The sequence below is a fragment of the Apteryx rowi genome, unplaced genomic scaffold, assembly GCF_003343035.1.
Source record: "Apteryx rowi isolate R43461 unplaced genomic scaffold, aptRow1 scaffold_15, whole genome shotgun sequence".
Classification (NCBI taxonomy): domain Eukaryota; kingdom Metazoa; phylum Chordata; class Aves; order Apterygiformes; family Apterygidae; genus Apteryx; species Apteryx rowi.
In genome coordinates, this window is record NW_020447752.1 from 1935669 (window position 1) to 1954914 (window position 19246).

At 51.9% G+C, this 19246-nt stretch overlaps 1 protein-coding gene across 1 annotated transcript in view; it reads right to left on the minus strand.

The window, feature by feature from the left end:
• NCOR2 (nuclear receptor corepressor 2) overlaps positions 1 to 19246 on the minus strand; it is a 222757-nt gene that overhangs the window by 143483 nt on the left and 60028 nt on the right. The window contains exons 5-6 of the mRNA XM_026058822.1: positions 8478 to 8657; positions 2201 to 2314 (exon numbers count right to left, since the gene is read on the minus strand). Of these exons, the coding sequence (XP_025914607.1) occupies positions 2201 to 2314; positions 8478 to 8657 (294 nt within the window). The remainder of the gene's footprint in view (positions 1 to 2200; positions 2315 to 8477; positions 8658 to 19246) is intronic.

Sequence of the window (19246 nt, forward strand, 5' to 3'; positions counted from 1 at the left end):
TTATTACTAGAGCAACGACAGATGCAATGTGGCCTATGGTTCTCAGCATACCTTTCCTCTTACAACCTGCAATTTGGCATCTCTATGAGCTAATACTTGAAAGGGTGTTTTCATCACTGAACTTCAGCCATTACACTTGGCCATCAAATCTCTGTAGACTCTCTCTACAGCCCATGAATAGATCATGTCTTCCTCAAAGGAGGAAGTTAACTCTAGTCTACTATGGTTTCTATCAAGCAAAAGGGAAGGACTGCTTGGTCGGAGTCTTCTGCCCACAGACAAGCTTGCTTACACACTATCCTCCATGGGACTTAACCAGAACAGAGGGAAGAATTGTCATTTAYACATCCCAGGGATCACACAGATACGAACACAGAGCCAGATTTGAAATTATACAGACATTTGGTGTCAGATGTGACCTTTGCTTGCTGAGCACCCACCTGGAATGAGTGCACCCTATTGTGAAGGTTAATAGCAAAAACGCTCCTGGTTAAAACCTGGCTTTGAAGATCAGTGTAACTTGGAACAAAATCAAGAACATTGAGACATTGATGCCACCAACTCTGAGCACTGTTTATGATGACTTCCCAGTTATTAAAACCATTCACTTTCAAGGAGAAATGTAAAACCCCTAACTTGTTCTCCATACTCTTCAACATGATCCATGGGACAGAGCAGCAACCCTGAGGGTTTGGCTTGAGCAGTATCTTCAAGAGAAGATCACACTTGCCAAAGGGGGACAATGGGAAATTCAGGGAGAAGGGAGGGAAAGGGTGACCCTACCGTGGAGAAAGGGCAGACAGAGACAGCAGGTGACATAGTGGGACAAGGAGTCAGCAGGATGCTTGGCCCCGAGCAAGGTCCCACTCATGGGGACCGCTACAACATAGAAGATCTTCTCCCCGCTCTACCTCAGCACAATCACCCTTTTCTTCCCCACATAATGTGCTCTGGCCCAAGAACACGGGAATGTCTGGGGGGAGGATGGGGCTCAAGGGAACAGAAATAAAAATATCTGAGATCTCCTTTTCTGAACCTGACCTTGGCCCAGCAGGTGTAAAGCATTTAGCCCAAGACTCCTGGAAAGGGCACTCAGCAGTGCCGAAAGGGAGAACTGGTTCAGAGAAACACTCGGCACCTGCCTCCGAAGTCCAGGGTCTGTAAGGCTGTTACCAGCCAGCACTTGCTAATGCTTTAAACACATACGACCTCAGTCTTCACCCACTTGCACAACAGTCTGTGCCACTGTTGGGTTTCCTATCGCTAAGGGAGAGGCGCAGATGGAAAAAGTAAAAGCAGAAAAATTGTGCTGCCTGTGAGCACAGGGTATGTGATTTTTAGGAGTCAGGCACCTGGATTTCTGCAGCTCCCAGTGAAATCGCAGGCTTCGCAATTCAAAATAATTAGCGACTAGTAGTTTTCCTTTTATGCAAAATCATCCTTTTTATCCAACACCTAAATGAAAATGAATGTGCTTGATTATCTACCAAAGGCCCCAATTTTCTAACGTCACTCTGAAGCATACAGCAAAATTCACGTCTCCTCAGGCTGCTATTACAAGCAATGGCTGAGTGCAACAAATGAGCGGTCAAGGCAGAGATCCAGAGCCAACGATGCCAGCGTGATCTTTGCTAATGCTGTTTTCAGCATCAAATATCCACAAATCCAGCCACGGCTGAATCCACGTTCTTTCTGCTCCGGCCCCATGGCTCAGGGGCACCAGGAGAGCTCGTAGCTGGCCTGCCAGTATTGGAGGTATCTCCAAGGTCGCCCTCAAATCCACGCAGCCCACTCTGCCAAGCTAAAGCCCATCTTCTCAGGGCAGCTTTGACTCAGTTCACTCCAGAAGGAACAGACAGAACAAGCTGTTTAACGGACAGGGCTCTGAAGCGGCTCCTAAACGCTTCCAGTCTAACATTTATCACAGTAAACCCCAACATCTGAGCACTCACGCAGCTCAGAGAGATGTTTGAGCTTAATTCACACAACAGAGCGCACACCTCACAGCTGAGCCCTCTGTCGCCATCATTCCCAAGGGGCCTCCATCCATCACAACCTCCCATGCTCTTCCCACGAGGGAACTTCCCCAGGGCAATCACCCCTCTACCTCTCTACCAAATCCCCCCTCTCCCTGGGCACCCCCAGCCCCATATGACAGAGCGCAACCACACATTTCTATTTCTATCGTTTCCAGACTCACCCGGTTCTCGTCGTAGATGATCTGCACCAAGCTGCGATGCTTGGACTCGATAGGAGGGGGGGAGATGGGTTTTTCAGGCTCTGGTGGTTTGGCTGCTTCTTCCTCCAACTGTTGCTGCGGAATGAAAGGGGGAGGAGGAGAGTGAGTCACAGCGAGAGAAACGCAGCCATCCCCGGCCACACGAGACTCTCCGCGGTGCTGTGACCAATACAGAAACCGCCATCCCAGAATGCTTGCTGCGAGATGTCAGCAGGTTCAGGCCCCGAAGAGGGAGGAGAGCTGCGTAAGACCTCCCGCAGGCAAGAGCGCAACGCTGTCTACCCCAGATGGCCTGTCCCAGTGCTAGCGGGCTGACGCTTTTCAGGCATGGACAAAAGGACAAGGACCTGTCTTGAACAGGCATGCTGGAGAGGACACAAAGCTAGAAATAACAATTTTACTGGAAATCCTTAAGGGGAACTACCCAGCGTGGTTCTCTGCTGCTACCCTGCCCGGCACCGAGGGGAAGTGATGGAAGAGCGAGGGGGTGAGCAAGCAGGCTGCTCTCTGCCTTCGGTTTTATCTTTCGGTGCTGCGGTTGGCGTAGACATCCCGGATGACTGTTCTCAATGAACTGACTTGTGCACCTCAGCACTGCTCAGAGCAGGTGACAGCCGCCCCTGTGCCGTGCAGGCAGATGAACAGTAAGTACAGCAGAGGAGGCAATAACACCATGAAAGCAGAAGTCTCTGGCTGGAGCCTGCCCAACAAGACGTGCAGCAGCCCTCACGGCCAATGCAAGAGACGCAGAAGGGTGTAAGAGTGAAAGCAACAGCTATAGGACTCCCTAGGAAGGACAACATGGAAGTCAGATGTGGGCCACCAAAATATCCTTTGCCCTTAGTGAACGTTCATGAAGAGCTCAACGACTGCACCCCCAGCACGCTGAACAACTGGCTCCCAGGGGAGGCTGCCCCCAGCATTGGATGGCCCCATGCCACCTGCAAAYGCCTGCAACGTAAGTACTTTATGCAGCTCTGGTCAACTCAGAAGGCATAGGAGGACCTGCCGAGGGCATCGGCACACAGCATTAACTGCCTTCCAGCCATATGCCACCACGCTCTTTCAGGAAGGTGCTCTGAGACTCATTCCTCTTCTTTCACACAGAACAAATGGCACTGAGCAGAAACCACCATGTAAATCCGACTCCAGCTAGGGAAAACTCAGTAGGGGCAGGTGGCCATCACGTGCGTGTCCTGCCCTCAGAGACACAACAGCGCTGAACAGTGCATGCTGTTGGCTCTTCTGCTTTCTAACTATCTTTATTGCATTACCACAGCTCCACGTTTCATGGTRTCTGGGCTCAGAGGCCCAGCAGCTGTGTACTAGAATACACAGTGCCATCCCCTCCAGCACCATGTGTCTGCCTGCGCCGTGACACCAGGCAACCAAAGGCCTTCGCTCGGCTCTCATCCAAAGCTTTGTTTGACTTAAAGCATAAACACTCAGGAGCCTGAGTGCTACGTGCCATGTTCATGTCCATCGTCTCCCCTGCCACATAGACACAGTAAAACATGCCTAGCCCCAAAACCGGCTTGAATGCAAACCACCCCCTCATGAGATGAAAAGCAGAAGGGAGCTTGCAGGAACTCATCATAAACCTTCCCACCTTCAGGGATGGGCAGAGTGGACCTGTGTGCCAGCTTTCAGCATGCATGTCCACGTAAGCATGCTTGGAGACCACTAATCTTTTAATGTGTTCCTACCCACTGTGCTAGCTTCTCGGACCACGGCAAACATGAATTATAAATCGCCATATTTAAAAGAGCACTTTAGAACATCACCGCTGTCTGCAGACATGTTTTATGTACAACCTGCGTCCCCAGTTCTCCCAGCTGGTGCAAGACAAGAGAAACATCTGAGCCCTTTTAGTAAATTTGAGGAACTGCCCAGATGAAAGAGGAAATAACAGATTCCTCCAAGCTCCTCCTGCATCAGAGTCCGAAACTAGGGGTTAGTCCAGCCACACATGACTACAGCCAGGCAGACCCCAGTTTAGACCATCTGGATCTGACATCCCCACCTGGAAGAGGGGATAATCCTTCCCCCGGGCACCGCGGGGACTCATTTGTCCACGCCCATGAAGAGCCATACAAACACGACACATTGAGGGCTCTAACTGCATGATAAAATGGCCCAAAAAGCTCCTCTCTCTTCAACCACGACTGTTTCTCAGGTGGTCCAAGATCACACCACCACAAAGAAGAGCACAGTTCTTCAAGAAGCCATGGCTTAAAGCACAGGCTGCAAAACAGATATAAGCAAACAGCATCAATTCCCCCGGGGAAGCAATCGGCAGTGCCGGATTAAACTAGCCTTTTCTGGGGATTAAAACGCTTCCCGGAGGCTTTTTCAACTGGATCCTCTCCAGAGCAACCCACCTCCAACCTGCAGTAGAGTCCTCACAAAGCCCCGCACATCCGAGTCCTCACTTGGGCTTCCAGGCACCTCTTGGCTCTTTCAGAGACATTTCAGAGCTGTGCYACTCCCAGATTAGCAAAGGTACCCCCCCGACATGCACCGCTGCTCCCAAATTATAAACTCCAAAAGCTCAAAAGAAAGAACCACTGAGGGATCTGTCAATCCTCTACCTCTCTTGGGGAAAATATTTGGGTAAAAATGTCAGAAACTTGGCTACATTGTTCTGGAAACCCACAAAAATTTTGCAAAGTGGTCGGGTCTGGTCTAATTGATTTCAGACAAGAGGATTTGACGGCATATCAGGAAATGAAAGTTTGCCAGTAAGTGGAGGCTCATTAAAAGCAGCTCGTTAAAAGAAAAAAAAATCTAATTATAGCTGAAATACAGTAGAGAATTTGACTCTACTCTCCATGGCGTAATACTGTACAATTATTAAAGGGCCAGATGCTGCAGGCTCGGGACGCGGGCAGAGACTGCGGGCTCCGGAGCGCAGGAACGGCAAACCTAACCTCAGCAGGTACAGCCTGCAACAGCCACCCTCAGGATGTGTGGGAAACGGCAAAGCAAAATAGGTCAAGGTTCTCAGATGCGACCAAAATGGATTTCTTAAAGGTCTGCCAGCAAAGTGAGGCCGGGACTGTGACCTTTACAGTCGGAAACCGGGGATGAGTCYTGATGGTTCCACACCGCCTCCCTGTTCCCAGCGGCCACGTCTGGCTCCCGCACAGCCTGGAGATAGGCAGCGATCACCAGGCTCCTGGGATGCTCCACGCGCTCTGCCCACAGAAAGGCGAGGGTGTCCAGCTGTAGAGCTCTGTTTCCGGAAACTGCTTCCAAAGAGACAGAGGAAGAACTGAGGGGAATTTAGCCAGGAGATGGAGGGGAAAACCCAGAGCTCCTTAATCTGCTGGACACGGCCCACAGGGCTGCAGCGCTGCGGGCCACCGCAGCTCCACCTCCATCACCAGGTGGGAGTGTTGTACTCCCGGAAAGCCCTTTGGAGAGCTCTCCCATCCAGGGAGGCTCAGACATAACCGCGAAGAAAAGCCCAGCAGTTTATTTCTTGTTAAGATTCCYGGTACCAGTGCCAGGAATAAATGCATAAAGATTATCCTTCCTTGTCAGAAAGAGGGGGAGAAGGAACTCAATGAGAGCTTTAAGCACATATGGCACATGAATGAAGCGGGGGACGGTGGACAAAGCGGCCTTCTGCCAGGGGTGCACAGGATTTTGGGAAGCTTTCTCAGCTTGCTGAGGACTTTGCTTTTTGCAACCCCTCCTGCCAGCAAAGCCCTGGCAGAGCCTTCTTTGCCATTTTTGGAACAACCAAAGAAGAGAGAGAGAGAGAGAGAGAGAGAGAAAGAAAGAGAGAGAGGGAGAGGGAGAGATTTTTTTTTTTTGCACAGCCTTTCCATACAAATGTATTTAATTACCCTGAGAAGGCCTCCCAAAGACAGAGGGGAAAAGCATTAGGATATCACGGCTGCGTACAATTTCTCCCCTGCTTCACCGCTCGTTCCAGGAGGAGCAGTATCTGTTTCAGACTGATTGTTTTCCCTCACTCGCCTTTCTCCTGCGCTGATGGCTCAGATGCCCAGATGGACAAAACGTTCTCCAAGCCTTTCAGGCAGGAACTCCCCCTGTGGACGCTTCCTCTTGCGCGTAACCACATTGACCCAGATGTGAGAACCTTCCTGGAGGACCAGGTCGGGGAAGGAGGAGAAGAATCCTGTCCAAGGGGAAGGGAGGCCATGGCATATGGAGGATCTGGTATGGATGGACCAATTGACATATTTATCAAAAATGAAAAAAAAAAAGTAAAAAAAAAAATAAAAGAAGAGGGAAGGAGAGTGGAGGAGAAGGGATGATTTAACTGCCAACAACCACTTTAACCTTCTTCCAACTAATTAGAGCATTTTTGCAGTGAGGAAGAATCATGAAATTTGTTCAGAAGGAAGAAATAAACCAACCGAACAGCCAACAATAAAAGAACCATTTCTTTATGGAAGGACAGCTTGATTTTAATGGCACCGAACATATGYCACTCCAGTTAACTCCAATAGCCGGTCCTCACCAGCTCTGAAAAAAATCAGCTCAGCTGTTGGTATTCTTGGCTACCACAAGCGGAACCTTTGCCCCTGTGCTAGGCACACATCTCTCTGGAAGCCCCTCTCCTCACCTGTAATGGGAAACAGCTGGTTTTTGCACTTCCTTCTTCAAATGTGAGCTGAAAATATGGACCACTGCCTTCTGTGAAAGGAGTGGGACCACCAGGTGTGAGAGGACACCAGCATTTCACCTGTGATTCCTAGGGAGGCAGAGGGGAAGGGGGCTTCGCCCAGCTCCCCGCAACAGAACAAGAGGATCCTCTGTGGTTTCCATTGCTCCAGATGTTCCTGCTGCCTCTCCGCAAAGGCATGCAGGACTGCTTCCTTCCACCCAGCATCACAGCTGTTTCTTAACCCTCTTGGCTCCCTTTCCCTAAGCACTCTGATACCTCTGGGGATAAAAAGCAATGCAAAAGAGTTCTTTCGTATTAATTAAACCATAGCATTTGAAAATAAAATGAAAACATCCTGCTTTGTCTTGCAGGGAAGAAYGGGTATACTATCTGCTAAGCAAAAACGTAAAGCCAAAAATGAAAGGAGATTTGGRATATTCTTGTATTCAAAAGATACTAGGGAACCAGCCACAGGACAGGAGCTGAGTTACAGGTAGTAGGTTTGTGTGTCTGGGAAATGCAAGAAGCCTCTCAAGCTACCTCGCTGCACTTATTTTTCTTTTCCTGCTCCACTCTTGCAGATGGGGAGGAAGGTCAACCGCATGCTTGTCCTCTAGGAGCACTGGCTTAGTCCCAGTTTCGCATGCAGAATGACAGCCCAATTACACAGCTCCCTTCATTCAGAAATTCCAGACATGTGTGCCTCCGGAGAGATCGTTCCCCTCGCGGGCAGGCTGGGATTAGCAGCCATCAGGGAGAGTTTACAAACTTGCCCCAAGCACAGGAAAAAACAACTGGTAAGACAGAGACAGAGAGAAGTGATTTCCTTTAGACAGTGAAAGTCTTTAAGAAAGAACCCATAGACTGCCTCCAAGGTCTTGTCACACTAATCTCTTAATGAGTTTATGGTAATTGTATACACGGCAACAGTAAGGTGGGCAGTTCTTCTGCTGGGCAGCTGCTCTTGTGCAGAGGTAAAGCACTACCAAGATCAGACCCATATTCCTATTCAGCCACATTTCTGACCGCAGGAGTTTTACTGGGCGCTGCTCAGGGCTGCAGAGCTGCAAAGACCCTGAGACGGGGGGGATGCATGGGAAGGTTCAAGCGCGCAGGGCCAKCAGGCTCAGGACACAGCAGCGATGTTTCAAACAGGCCAGTACTACAAGAGCGGCAGAAGTAGCACTGGGGAAAGACAATTGCTAGAAAGCAAAAAGAAAAGATGTTGGGATAAAGCTGTGCTGTACAGAGGACCTGCGCGACCCTGACTGTTTCCAGCTCTGCCACTGACTGCTTTACACGACCACAGGGAAATCACTGAGGACAGATTTTTACTTCTCTCTTTTAGGTATTCTGACACGCCAGAGAGCCCACACGCAAGGTTTTCAAAGCTCCCTCATCCTGCAACCAGCAGGACGGGCCTGTCGGCACAGCAGCAGTCTCCCCACATTACAACAGGGAGCACAGGCACAGACCGCCGCTGGCAGCACCAGGCATTGCCGCTTCCCCGCTGGGGACGTGCACGGGCAAGGACTGGGCGTCAGCCAGCATGCAGAAGTGAGGACACGCGCTCCCCTCCAGACCGTGGCCTCTTACCTGCTTCTTCTTCAGCTTGGAGATCTGCTGCTCCACCATGGTGATCTCRCGGTCCACGCGATCCATGTTCTGAATGAGCTCCTCCTTCGAGAGCCGGGCTGGCAGCAGGTCCAGCTCGGAGTCGGGGTGAGCAGGGCTGACCGGAGACACGGGCTCCAGTTTGCCAGGCAGGCCGCGGTCCTGGGGAGCACAAAACCACCRCATCAGCTCTTTCCCAGGAGACTTCAGATCCTCCTCTCATCCTCCCACGTGAGCTGCCACAGCTCCCTGGCCTGCTCCCAGCCCGCTAACACACACACGCACACCTTATAAAACCTGCTAGACTAAGCAGGACCAGCTGCCAAATCACATCACCRCTGTGCGCTGCAACCTTCAGCATCTCCAAGGAGAGCACCAGGTTAGTCTCCCGGGGACACAGCAGCAGCTTCTCCTCCTGCCAAAGCCTCTCAAAGGCTCCCACCACCTTTGGTGCTAGCCGCATCCCTACAGGAACAACAAACCCATCAACAGCCGGGGCCGAGCTCGTGGCCGCACCATCCCTCCACATCTCAGCAGCCAGCTCAAGGCTGCCTCTTCTTGTCAAAAATGAGGTAGCCACAGAGCTGCTGCCCTCGGACACTAACGCGGCCAGGCTGGAGAGAAGAGCAGAGCTGACACACACACGTGCATGCATGCACCAGGAATGAGCTACAAGGTCCCCGGGGAGGAGAGAGGAATCCCACCTCCTGCAGGGTCTCCACCTCTTGTTCTGTGGGGAGCTCTCAGCGATGGATGCTGAACACGTCCTCTCGGAAGAGGGAGAGGATGGGGACACATGAGGTCAGATTAGATGAAAATAGACTGAACTGACAACAAACAGCTCTTTGCAAATTCCAGGTAAAAGAAGCTCTCAGTTCAACAAGACCCTTCAAATCAGAGGCCAGCTGGATCAGCGTAACGTCTGCGACCATCACGGAGAACAGCTCTAATTACCATGAGCTGGGGGCAGAGGGAAAACACATCCAAACGCTCAACTCCTTTGATTTCTCCAGCAGAGCACTAACTTTGCTATTACCAACGATCCACGAGCATCCGGGAGCAGCAACGCCTCACCAGCACACCACCTCTCGCCTCTCAAAGCCTTAGGAAGCCCATCGCCCACAGACGCGAGCCTCGTGTGGGATGACACAGCTTGACAGCAACAGGCGGTGCAAAGGGAGGTGAACATCACCTCCTCCTGCCTCTACAAGGAACTGCGGGCACAGGGGACTCGGCACAGCTATTAGCTGGGGCTGCTGGTGCACACAGCCCCCAACCCGGAGCAGAAGACAGTAAGCAGCGATCTGTCTGAGCCGGAGAGACTGCCGCAGGTACTTCTGCTTTCATGGTCGCCAAGGGATGTGCAACGACGGGTCTGGATTCGGCGTTACGCAAAGCCAAGCCCAGCTTCCCCAAACACCAGGGCGGGCACCGCTGCCCGGTGCGGCAGGCGTACGTGCCGGCCCTGGCCATGTCCCGCTGCGAGGTGCAGGGGGATCATGGCACGCCAACGGCCTGCCCTGACCCGAGGCGCTCCACGCTCATCTGGCAGCTACCCAACCTCTTAATTAAAAGTTTATCTATTCATTCGCTWAGCGAGGGGATGGATTTCTTTTCCTGGAGGGGGCAGGAAGCAGGGAAGAGGAGCCGCGGCTCGGTTTGTAACCTTAAACCGCTGCCAAAGGCAGCAGYGAACACCCTGCAGCTGCTCCGGAGGGAAGGGCAAGGAGGGGGACAAAAAAGCAAACAAGTGAAGAAGTTCACACGACTTTGCTACCTTAATTACAGCCGCCCCGCGCCCGGGGACAAAGGCGACATTGTTCTGCCCCAGCCGCGCGCTCGCCCGTCCCGCCGCCCAGCTCGCTGGGGCTGGAGGGCGGCCAGCCCCGCCGTCGCGCCCCGCGGCAGGTGGGCTATCCACGGCCCCGCTGCGGGCTGCCGGCCGTGGGGGCGGTGCGATGGGCACCGGGGCGCCCGGGCCCCCCACGCTCCGATGGAGGGGAGCGCAGACGACCACACCGTTCCTCGCGCCAAAGGCTCGTGGCGATGGAGCGGACGCCACCTYGGCACCACTCAAGTCCAGCATCTCATTAGTATCTGCTTAGCGGGAAGGAGAGCCGCCGGATCGGCCTCCACCCCTGCTTTGGAGAGGATGAGGTGCAGCAAGATCCCGTGCAGCRGAGGCTGTGCCCGCCGCTTTGGCACAACCCTGGGGGACTGGGTTTCAAGCGCGGCACCCTGCCACGGTGAGCGGTGCTGTCGCGAGCTCTGCACCGTTCCCCCATAAGAGATGGGCAACGCTACTCATGTCAAAGCTAGAGCAAGAAACAGCAAGAGCGGAAAATTCCCAACAAAGTGGCCATGCCCTAGTCCACTGGGACCTAGGACACCAGCATCGTTCACTAGTGCCTCTTTCCTCTCCCTCTCACCTGCTAAACCCTGTCTGAAATGGAGGAGACATCAAGCCAGACAGTGAGGAACCAGTGCCTGGAGCATGTCTGGATGCATTAACACCCTACCCACTGCTGCCATCAAAAGAGAGGAAGCAAAGGAGCAACCTGAGATCCCTTCCTTACCCTCCTCTGAAGGCCTCATCCAGCCCTGCGAGCAGGGAAGCACTGGGATGGTAACCTGTTGTTTCCAGCATCCATCCAGAAGAGAAACCAGAAGAATATCAAAGCTTTCTGGAGACTCCTAAAGAGCAGATTCCATCTTGTTAGGCTTCCCTGGGATGAGACACCAAAAATGGTCAAACAGGTGCAGGCCCAAGGCTTTGTGTTCTCCACAGCTCCAAGATAAAGTTCAATGTCTTTTCCATAGAGATGTTTTTTTTAAAGCCAAGAGGAGCAGGACAACCACAAGAAGCAAAAGATAGATTAGGTGCCCATAAAATCTAGTTCAGATTAAGGAAGAGGAAGAGAAAGAGACAGTGGTTTGTAGGAGGACACATTTTTCTAAAGGAAAGAAAGCCATCTTCTGTCAAAAATGCAGGAGAGAAGGAGAAAGATTTCTTACTGTAGATGGGAAACAAAGATACAATCTCTTGTCTCCCAATATGCAAGACAGGGCATCTTTAAACTTCTGCTTGGCATAGAACCCTTTGGAAATCCTGTTTCTGATATATTTTTACCTTTTACTTTGCAGAATCTGAAGCAAAATAGCAGCAAAGCTGAGTAAGGGGAATGGCTGCAAATTACAGCCCATAAAAACCATCATCATCTTGTATTATGAGATGATTACAGCAATAGAGAGAGGCAATGTCCCTAGACCTCAAATAACAGGTCGCTGTCATTTCACAAGCATCTCTCTAGATAAAGGAAATGACAAGCAGAAAGAGGGAGAAAAAACAAAATTGAAGGCAAATAAAAATCTTGCCCATGCAACTTGGAGGTCCAGAAAGCAGAGCTCCTGGATTTATACACAGCACAAAGAAATCCTTCTTATAAATCACAAAAACACAGTCAGTTTGAAAAGACGTTTACAAGGACCAGACTCTGCTCAAATGGTGGACTTTGAAAGCAGGTCAAGTCTCAGCAAGCCACCAGTGTTTCATCCACACTCCAGCCACGGGCGTCCTCCTGGGAAGGGCACCTGTCTGCCTCCCAGAGCAAAGCGGGGCAGCAGATTACAAACGAARCATATGGCTCTTGGGATGAGCCAGCTGAGTCGCAAGGATTGCGCTGGGGCAGGCTACAGCCCAAGCCATGGGGAGCACTGAGAAGCCCCAGGACTGCAGCCTCTGAYGGCATTCACCGCTGAGCCCATGGGGCACCAACCCTCAAGGGTATGGCACATGCTGCGGGTCCACTGCATCGCTGTGCAACGAGTCCCTCAGCAGCACCAAGAAAGGAGCTTTATATAAGCCAAAAAAGAGAAGAGCCCACCAAGCCCATGGTAGACATGCACTGAGGGACCTGGTGCCTGTCTTGAAGACTGCAGAGCCCATGGTGGCGGGAGAAAAGACTGGGAAACCCAAATTCAGCTCGGAGCAGCAGGTTCCTGTAAAACCAGAACCCATCTCCACCAGCCTCCCTGCTGYGACAGCACAGCCCTGGGCACGCACTCGGGACACGCTCCAGCTGCCAGGGAGCCAGYGGCTTTGGACAGCACTCAGCATCTGCTCAGAGAAATCCCATCAGGACAGAGCTTTCTGGACCAAAACTCCAACAGCGTGTGCTGCACCCTCGCAGCGCGAACGCTGCAGTCAGGAAAGGAAGCCAGACCCTGCTAGGAAGGCCTTGGCATGGGGGGGTACTAACGTATATAGATGTTTTTATTTCAGCTGGTGCTGCTGGTGGTCTGTTTCCTAGCACTTCTAAGAAGCTGCTCAAAATATATTCTAGTTAATGCCAGTGGTTCAGATGGTCTCACATCCAGGTTCTGAACAAGCTTAGTGTGAAATGTAAAATTCTTCTTATTAACGTGAAGTCACAGACTTTGAAACCAGCATGAAGCCAGGAGAGTCAGAATAAATCTGCTGGAGAGAAGAAAACAATTACTGCATTACTCAAGTTGATATTTTCTCAGTAATTATACTGTTTCCATGTGATTTGTTTTTATACATGGCTAACAGCTACTGTAGTTCCTGTTTATCCCTGGCCTTATTATTATGTGATTTGTATGATAACAAGGGGGGACTAGTTGGGGGAAGAAACTGCATAAACCTCCCTGCAGAAGGAAGAGATGTTGGCATTAAGGAAAACAATTACTACTAAGGAGACTATCAAAGAGCAAGGCCAGTATTTTTTTTTCCCTCTTCTACATGCTTTTATTCCTAACATAGGTAACTTTAATGGGGTTGGACCAAGCCTGTTACATGCTTTTAGGCAGTGGCTTAGAAGACACGTGCAGCTGACAGGGAGAGGAGAGCTTAAAATCAGGAATCAAACCAAATCCCATCTCCAAAAATAACTGTTCTCTCTTCTGTCAGACACATCAGCTTCATTGTTCTCGGTAACAAAACTGGCCTGTCTCATCGAGCCCCGACAGCCTCTGCCTGCTGATGACCTGGAAGAGAAAGGCACCAAAGACCAAGCGCAACCACACGCAGAGCAAGTCCCTGCCTTTGGACGCATCTGCATCCACTTCCGCCAGAGAGGAAAGACCAAGGGATCTCCGGCCCCCATCCCAGCCATGCAGGAACCTGCCCCAGGCCTCCACGTTGTCCTCCTTTTGTTATCATTGACCCATCTCCCAGTGCTCCCAAGGAGCTAACTGGAGTTGGTGGGCTGGAAAACACCCCAGGCAAGGACAGGGTCCACGTCACGCGCACACGCAGCCCCTACCGCTTTGGCGCTCCGAGCAGGTGTCCAGGCTGCGCACGGTGGCAAGAACGGGACCCCTTTCCTCGGATGCACCACAGCTTCCCCATCGCGGACAGCAGAGTTGTAGCTTTGCTTCGGCTGTACCTAACTCACTGCAGACCGTGTTTTGGCCTGTCTGATCCCCTGACAGCACAGTTACCTCTTCAAAACTACACCGACAGAGCCTCAAAGCCTCCCCTGAACCTGGTGAGACGCTTGCTTGGATGTGCCTCTGGGACCTCTAAAACAGCGCTGCAGCATTTGCCCTATACATCTTCTTAGGCAAGTCCTGGTGTCTTTGCGCCTTCCTAAAAGAGACCATTGCCAATGTTCCCACTAGATGAGGACACAGATCAGGGAATGCCTAACTCGCCGCTTCCAGTCTGTTCCCTTTCCGGTTATCGCAGGGCAGTGGTGGTGTGTCGGAGTTTGGGGAGGGGACTGTTGTTAAGGGATGCGTTATCTCCAGCTCCTGCCCACTTGCCCACCTCTCGTCCCCACAGGCTGGGGAAGACTTCCAAAACAGGCAGGATGGGCCCTCACTGCACCAAAGACGTGCTCAAGCTAATTCCCCCCAAAAACCAAAGGATGGGCTTGCGACGAGGCAGGTAGCCGAGGGGTGGGCTGCCCCAACGGGTATTGCAGGCAGGCTGGGGTCTGCGCCGTTCCCTGCAACGCCCAGCCACCGGACACAGCTGAACTCCGCAAACTAACAAAACTCTCCAAGCGCCGTCGGGGCGAAGCCGCGCTACGAGGCAGAGATAACGATTTGTCCTCCCTGTCCACCTCCAAGAGCACGTGGCTCAAAAAGCATTGCACAATTCGGCAGAATTAGAGCAGTTCCTGAAAGCRGGGGGAATCGGGTGGTGATTTCGGTGGAAGGACAGAAAGGGGAACAAGGGCTTTCATTAAACCTCCAGYACCATTCTCGGGATGAAAATCAAGCAGAAAAGTTGCAGAAGATCAACAGGCGCGCCGGCACCCCCGCTCTCACATCCACTGGGTTTTAAGGCAAAAACAAGTGTATAAAAGTCTTAACAAAGAGGCCAAGTAAATAAAGTCTAATGGAAACTTTGGGGGGGGGGGCGGTGGTGGGGGAAAGAGTCAAATAAACATTCCTTCTGGCATATCAGCAACCCAAACGTGACAGCACTGCACTAATGCTGACGGGGGCGGGCGAGGGGGAGAAATCAAAGGAGCTGAAAACTAACATCTCATTTCCCGGGAGAGAAGTGCAAGAACAAAGTCAGAGAGCCCAAACAGTGAAAAAGTACATCGCGTTACTACAATTCTTTTGTTTGAAACCATCTGCTGCATTAATGGCTCTTTCAGCAACCCAATCTTTTAAACAGAGTTTTAATTCTTAAATACATCTGGCTTTCAGCTCGCCTGCATCCCTGCAACAACTCACAAAGCTGTCGAAGGGGGATGCAGATGTGCACGGTGCTGCAAGTGGGGCAGTTCCTGGGAGCGCGCTTGCCAAAAGTCATCGGCGGCGAACGGCGCAGGACCGGCTCCAAGGTCCCGCAGCCAGCGCCACCAGCCCAGCCTGCCGCCGAGAGGGGACATCACCACGTCCCCGTCGGTGGCAAAAGGCTCCTGCAGAAGGGAGCTGCGGCCGTAAGCGGTGCCGCAGAGCGCCGCAAGYGCCAGCCGACTCACAGGACGCACGGAGGCTCCCGAGCGAGCCTGCGGAGAGCAGCAGAGCAGCGGGACCCAAGAGCCTGTGTGCTCTCCCTCCGTTCCCACGCACCACGGGATGCACGGACGGAGGCAGCGGGGATAACCAAAAAAAGAACCACTTTCGTTGGACGCAGCCCAGTGCGTGCTCTCATGGGAATTCACCAAGCTGGAGACTTAGGAGCTGTCTGAAGACAGGGTTGACTTTTTTTTTTTTTTTTTTTAAATATGTGACTTTATGGGAAGGCCTACGAAATTCCATTCCCCTGTAACCCAGCCGAATTCCGCAGAGCCGGGGCAGAAAATATCTCAACAATTTTGCAGCTTGCACGAAAGTAGGTCAAAAAACTTCCCCAATGTTTCGACAGCTTGAAGCAATTTAATTGCAAAACCAGTAACAAATGCTGATCCTCCCTCCCCACCCCCACCAGCAGATTTATGAGGGTGGTAAAACCTTTGCAGTTAGTGTTACGGTTAAATGCACTAACCAAAGCATAGTATCTGCTCTTGCAAAACTTGCTTGTGCTCAAAGAAGTCATTCCACACTATTATACTTAACAGATGCTGCCTCTGGACCTTAAGATTGCAGGATTTTACAGAAGCAGCAGCAAATACAGCTTATATGCTGAAAAGTAGCTTAGAATAACGGGTCAAATCTGGAAAACCTTACTCAGACAAACTCCCACCAAAGCCTAGGGCATTATACTGACAAATGGATGTTGTGCCTTTCATTACCTTCTTGCATTTCCCCATTACTGGATAATAATTGCATTAAACTCATACGTTCCCTACTGACTTCACAGGAGTGATGAATTCTCACCTACCCATCTAGTCATTATAAATAGGAGCTAATAGCTCCACCTCTCATTAAATATTGCCCAACAATTCCTATTCTAAAACACTGGATTTTCAGTTGATTCTAAATTTGCTAAAACTTTAACTATCTGAACTGAAATTTTCCATGCTGAATATTTGCTTCAAGCACTTTTTTTTTTATAGTAAATCTCAGCCAAAACAACTCGKCCGTTTCCAAGAACAAGTTTAGAGGAAAATATGCCTTTCTGCAACGTTAAGAAAAATTCTGGAAACCTTGACTTTGAGCATCCTCAGCAGCCCAAAGCTATGGAGCGGAGTCGATACGTCTGGCAGAGCGCTCCRCGCCAGCGATGTGCCTTTCGCTAACTCTAAAAATCTGCCCAAGTCAAAACCAAAAAACAACAAAAAAAGAGTCACGTTGACGCCTGCCTAGGGGAAATGATTTAAAAGCGAAGGCTGTGCCCCGTTTGATCCTCGCCGCTCGGCCAGCTCTCCGCCTCTCGAAGGGAGATCGGAGCCCTCCTTCCCGCRCCCCCGGCCTCGCCAGCGGGCTGGAGAAGACGTTATTGGCACGCGTGGAGCACTCCAGTCCAACAGCAACAAGTGCCATAAAAGAGCTGTGAAGAAATGCAGGACTCGGGGGTTTGGGCAGTAAATAAAGCCCGAGACCACCCACCAAACAATAGGGATAAAGTAAAATAGCAACGTTCCCGCTCGCTCGGAGATAAAGGCCATCCCGTGCACTCGACAGAGGAGGGAAAGCAGCCCAGGGTCATATAGAGCAAAGACTGCGTTACGATGCTTTCAGCAAATAAAGGGGGGGAAAAGCTAAGGTTGTCAGTGTAACCTGCACAGTAGCGAGTTCTTCAACTCTTTGCAACTTTAACGTTCTTTCAATACTGTGTGCCCTGCAAGCCACCCGGAGCACTGTTTCACCTGGGCTGAAGGTGCACCAAATGCATCATTTCAGGGAGCATCCCTGTCCTYGCAACAGTCCTAAATCCCGATCTGTCCTTTGCAAAACCAAAACCACTTCTTTCATGAGCAGGACTTCTGCCCCCCGATGAGGTGATCGGTTAGAGCAGCGCTTTCAGAACCCCCCTCCTCAAGCCGTCGCAGAGCGCACGTATGGGCCGGTGGCGACAGGAGCCCATCGCTTCTTTGGGAAGCGCTGGCTTGCAGTGATTTAAAGTGACCACAAAATTGCCACATCAGGGGAGGCAAAGATCTGCATGAAAAAGGGCCCAGATACGTAACTGATTGGTCTCAACAGCAGGTCAAACTCCTGCACCAGGATACTCAAAACCGAGACCTGAGTGACTAATACCTCCCTGGGGCTTACAGAGGCCAAACGGAGGGGCCTGCCCTGAACTCACCATCAAAACGCCGCGGCTCGGAGGCGTGCGAACAAAAGCACACGGGGAAACGCGCATTTGGTTTGATGTCTCTTAAAAAGGAGCAAACTGTGAAAACGTCTCCAATTACATTTAGCGTAAATCCAGGGAGACTAATTCTTAATTACCCACTTTGGAAGCCGGCCAGGGCAGCGGGGGGTTGGCACCTCGCGGCGCCCCGCGTCCCCGGCGCTGGCTGGGGTGGGACGGGATCTCCACCGACGGCGGTGGCGCGGCTCCCCGGAGGCAGCGGACGAGCCCGAGCTGACGCCCAGAAGCACACGCAGGGGTTTTGAAGGTAATCAGAGACCTCATCGGCGAGCCATCCGTTTGTTCCTCCCAGCACGGGAACACGCAGTCCTGTTTTCTAAGAAATCACCACCCAGCGCATTGACCCCTCTCGCTCCCTTTGCGCACGTCGCTGGTCGCAGTTGGCACATCAAACGGAAAGCCCTCATGCAAAATACACCGTCAGTTCAAGGCAAATCCTTGCAGCCATCAACACAGCGAGGCCGGCAGCCGCTCGGGTTCATTAAGATGTCACTCACCACTTGAAAGCCCCTTATTCCCAAGGCAGGCTTCCCTCCGCCCTACCTAAAGCTGCYCGGCTTTGCGATTAAGGCCTAGCTACAGCAGTTCTGACTCGCCAGGTTGTCTACAAAAAAACGCCAGGAGCAGCTGAAAGAACACACGAGGATTTACTGAGAGGCTGGGAACAGAGCCGGCCAGCAGAGAGCCGTCTCAAGGCTTTCCGGGGGGCTCGCACGCAAAGGCCGCGATCGCCAGGCTCCAAACCCCGCTGCTTTCTCTGGAACCGGCCRACTCCGGGCAGCTTTCGCAGGAATCTCTGAACAACCGTCACAGGCTTCCACGGAAATGCAGGACGCRGTCCCCCGCGCTCGCCGCCCCCGGCCCGCGTGTTTTCCCCGGTGTCTCTCRTCGAGGGAGTTTCTTTAAGCAAACCCCTAACAAACGAGGTGGGGGCACACGCAGTTTGGCCTGGAGGACTCCCTTGCACCAGGGGGTGCAGGAAGCCGAGTCCATCTCCAAGCCCCCCCGAGCGGCTCCGGGAGGCAAGTTGCCTATAACCAAACTGAACAAACCACAGAGGAYGAACGCAGTTGACACATCCCAACGGCCCGCATCTGGCATCTCAGAGCGGGGTACGGCAGACAAACCGGGGGAAGAAGCACTTCCAGCCATCGCTGGTTGAGACACCCCTTGCCTTGAACTGCAAAGGATTTGGAGGCCAAAATCCCTACGTGCCTCTGAAAACGTCAGCCTCCCCCCATCTTACTCTGCTTTTGCAACAMCACCCATCCTCTTCCAACTGCCCCTTGCAGCGAAACAAGACCCGAGTCTTTCCAGCACACCAACCAGGCAGGAACGTAGCGTCACGGCCCCCGTTAGTCGCAGCAGGCATGTTCCCTCTGATTCAGCATTTGAGAACGCTAGAGCAGGCCCCCAGGAGCCTGTCACGTCCTAATTGGCGCTCARGAAACTAAAAAAGACCTCAAACCACGTATGCCAAGCTAACAGTATGCTAGGCCTTTCGTAA